Source organism: Volvox carteri, assembly GCF_000143455.1.
Source record: "Volvox carteri f. nagariensis unplaced genomic scaffold VOLCAscaffold_131, whole genome shotgun sequence".
In the NCBI taxonomy this organism is placed as follows: domain Eukaryota; kingdom Viridiplantae; phylum Chlorophyta; class Chlorophyceae; order Chlamydomonadales; family Volvocaceae; genus Volvox; species Volvox carteri.
The window spans coordinates 121,771-125,571 of record NW_003307674.1 but is presented as its reverse complement, the minus strand read 5'-3'; the positions used below and the strand labels follow the sequence as shown (position 1 = coordinate 125,571).

Below are 3,801 nucleotides of genomic sequence, written 5' to 3'. Positions count from 1 at the left end.
TGCAAGGCCATGATGCGTGCGGCTGCCCTCACCATCGGCTGGCCACCATTGTTCTTCAATCTCAACCCGGCGGACATGCATGCTGGCTGCGCTGTTGTAGCCTCTGGTCAGCTTATAGAGTTCGACGACGCCGGTCGTCCGACCCAGATCAGCAGCACGGTGGAAAAGTGGCGCCGCGTCAAAGAAGACCCGCACAGCTGCGCGGCACTGCTCATCGCCACAAAAGAGGTGTTGGTGGAGCAGTTGTTTGGCTTTGCACCTGGAGCAATGCGGCAGACTGACCCTAACTGCTTCTGTGGGGTCGTATTCGAGGTAGTCGTCAAGGTTGAACAGAGCGGGCGATTGGCGCTACACTTGCACGGAGTCGCACACCTCGAGTGCTTCGCACTGGACAACCTTCAGGTGTTATTCTGTGGACCCAACTGCCGAGCTCTGGCACTTGCATACGCGCTGTGCGAAATGTGGTACCCCTCCCCATACTATGCTCCGGCACCGGACAGCGGGACACAGCCTCTGGTCATGGGTATGTCTGATGCGGAAGTGCAGCAGCACGGTCTACCCGTGCCAGCAGTGCAGGCGGACTGCCCACCTGCAGCATACAACTTCGAACGACTGGCGGGGTGTGCAAACGGCGAACTGCCGCCTCCATCACGACATGCCGCCTGCCGTGCCCATCACGCTGCCGTCATACGCAGTACCCTCACCCACAGCCACAGTTCGACGTGCAAGCGGCATGGCTGCCGCGGTACCGATGACAGCTGCGGCATGGCCTTTCCCCGACTCATCCGCACAGCCTTTCAATGGATCGGTACCACCGGCCTATTCTTGCTGCCCCGCCTGGCACCCAACCTCGTGCCACACATGCCTGCCATTGCCCTCGCCTTCGGCTGCAACCATCTGATGTCCCTGGCCTGCGAAGTCGACCGGGAGTACACAGCTGACATCGCTGCCCAACTAGCGCGTCCTCCCAACGAACGCGGTGACTGCTCCCTCCTACAGCCCGCCATCGACCGTGCCCGTGACGCCGCGTACTACAGCTCTAAGTACACTGCAAAGACGATTGAACGCAGCCAGGCGCACCTCACATGCGCCGCCGTGGGCCGTGTACAGGACTTCATGATGGCAGGTCACCGACCCAGCGGCACCGGTGATGGACCCAGCACGTTCAGCAACCTGTGTACCGTGGTGCACCGCATGACGGCCACTATCACGGCTGGCATGGCACTGGTCGCCTTCAAACTGTCAGGCCACGATACGTTCCAAGCAACCTACAAACGCAACTACCTACCGATAGGTGCCTTCACTGCACTGGCGTCCGAATCCGCCGTAGAACCAGAAGATGCGGAAACTGGTGTGGAGCTTGTAGAGGCGGACGAGCATGGCGACTACACCCTCACCAGCATCGTACAGAACTACACGCAGCGTGGAGTGGAGCTGAGCGGCTTGGACTGCAGTGCCTACAGCATCGCATCCAACTTCGAGGTGAAACGTATAATGCCCGCGCAGCACCCCCATGCTGCCATCCTCAGTGCCCAAGTCCTCCCTGTACCTGGCCGCCGCAAGCGCAAAGCCCCTGGCGCCGCTATGACCCCTACTACTGACGCACCTCCCGCCCCATCTGGCACCCAGCCCACCGCCGCTATGGCGTCCCCTGTGCCAGCTGGCCCATCTGCAGAACAGCTGCCCACGAGCCCGACGTCGACCATACCTCCCAAGAATGTGGCCTTCCAACCAACGCACCCGCTGTATCTGACACACGTTCTTCATCGCCTGGCGCAGCCGAGGTACGTTCTGCTGGGCGGTGCGCTGCCCCGCCGCCCGCAAGCAGGCAGCACCACCGCAGCCGCCGTCGCCTACTACGCATTTGTCTTAGGCATCTTCAAGGCTCACCGCGGCCAACCGGTGGCTGCCGGTCAGACGGTGAAAGAGGTGTACGATGCATGGTGGATGGACCTGGGATCCACCGAGGCAGGCCGATCGTACAGAGCCTGTGTGAGTGTCCTGCTAGACAACATCGAAGCAGAGCACCTCGCCAGCGCCCGGCGCCAGGCCGACTACAACTTGCGACGCCGCCAGCGCCGCGCCGCTGCTGCAACTGCCGGTCTGGCCCCAGACAACAGTTCCAGCGACCCGGATGATGACGACCCGGAAGCTGCACGAGGCCGCCTCGAACCTGACCCCGCCACACAGCCGCCACAAGATGATCAGGTCGAACGGTATGACTTTGTACCAGGCCAAGGCGACCCGACGCTAGGAATCAACCTGTCCGATGTCGCCCTGACGGACCTGTATGACCGCACCACAGTGGAGGGCCTGTACGCATACGGTGCAGCTCGGCGTTGCCGTGTACTTCCTCTTCCCAATGCGCTCGGTGCCAACACCAACCCCTTCATCCGCCGTGTACGCACCACTGACATCCCGCTGCTGAGCGAGGCTTCCAAGCGCCTGAAGCGCTACCTAGTCGTCTCTGAAGGCACCGCCACCATGCCGACCACGACGGACCGCACCCCCCATCTTCGTTTGGATCGCCGCCCCGGCTACCCACTTGTAGCGGTCATCATGACCGACACCCAGCAAACCAACCATATCACAGCGGGAATGCCAACTTACCTACGTCTACCACAGCCACCGAGCATCGACGACACCATCGAGCTCTTTACCCTGGCGCCGGATCAGGCCGTACCATTCATGCTCATGGCACGTTATTTCGACCGCCGCAACGAACCTGATCCAGGCGTCCCGCCACAGATGCTCATCATGGGTCCTCCGGGCACGGGCAAGACTCAGTTCGTACACGCTCTACTGTGGTACACGTATCAGCATGACAGTCCCGACTGGGCCGCCACATGTGCATACTCCTGGGCTGCCGCAATCGCCTTCAACACCCCAGTACACCGCAGCCTATCGACCCACTCGATGTTCGGCATCTCAGCCAGTCAAAGCGGCTCCCGTGGCGCCAACCTTCCCAAGCGCGGCGCCCACGCCGGCCTTCAGGTCAAGCGCAATGTCGGTGATGGGGCTGTCCTCATCGACGAAATTGGCATGCAAAGCCACGAGCACCTCGGCGCCATCAGCCACTCCTGTACAGCCAACGTGCCGCCTCCACCACACCTTGGACCCGCCCATCCCAGCAGCCGTGTCTTGTCCGGTCGTGTTGCTGGCGGAATCGGCGACCTGCTGCAGCATCCTCAGCCAGGCGGGTCGCCGCCATACCGCTACGCCACCAACGTTGAACGAAACCCCCAGTTCAGTCCCTCGGCACCGTCAGCACAGTGCCGGCCGGCCTCGGCTGACGAACGTGGAGGTGACCATGCTGACGGCAGCAACAATGACAGCAGTGATGCAGATGACGACACCGACAACCGTCGCGCCACCACCTCCACACGTCGCACTCGTCGCCCCGTGCCACAAACGCACACCCACCTACACGACGGCTTCAACCTGTACCGTCAGCTCGGCGGCACCGTATTCATGCTGCAGAAACAGCAGCGGCAAGACAACAGCCCATCTGGCCAGCAGCTTACCCGCTTCACAACCATGTTCGGCGGCATTCAACCCACTGAAGCACGTGTTGCAGATCTAGTAGACGCACTCAACCAACGCGTCATCACGGATTTGTCCGATCTCACAGACCTCGAACCCCGTGTCGTGCTGCAACGGAACGAACCCAGGCACGCGCTCAACACACGCCTCCTGATGCTCCAGGCGCGCCGCANAGGAGCGCGTTTGGTCAGCTGGAACGCGGACCATGTCCCGGTTAGGCAACATGGCACAACCCAACAACAGCCACTCTCCCATGTC

The 3,801-nt window shown here is 61.7% G+C and overlaps 1 protein-coding gene across 1 annotated transcript in view; it reads left to right on the top strand.

Moving 5' to 3' along the window:
• VOLCADRAFT_108521 (uncharacterized protein) overlaps positions 1–3,801 on the top strand; it is a gene marked incomplete at its 5' end in the record, with an annotated part of 11,249 nt that overhangs the window by 3,348 nt on the left and 4,100 nt on the right. The window contains one exon of the mRNA XM_002959182.1: positions 101–3,756. Coding sequence (XP_002959228.1) covers positions 101–3,756 — 3,656 coding nt within the window. The remainder of the gene's footprint in view (positions 1–100; positions 3,757–3,801) is intronic.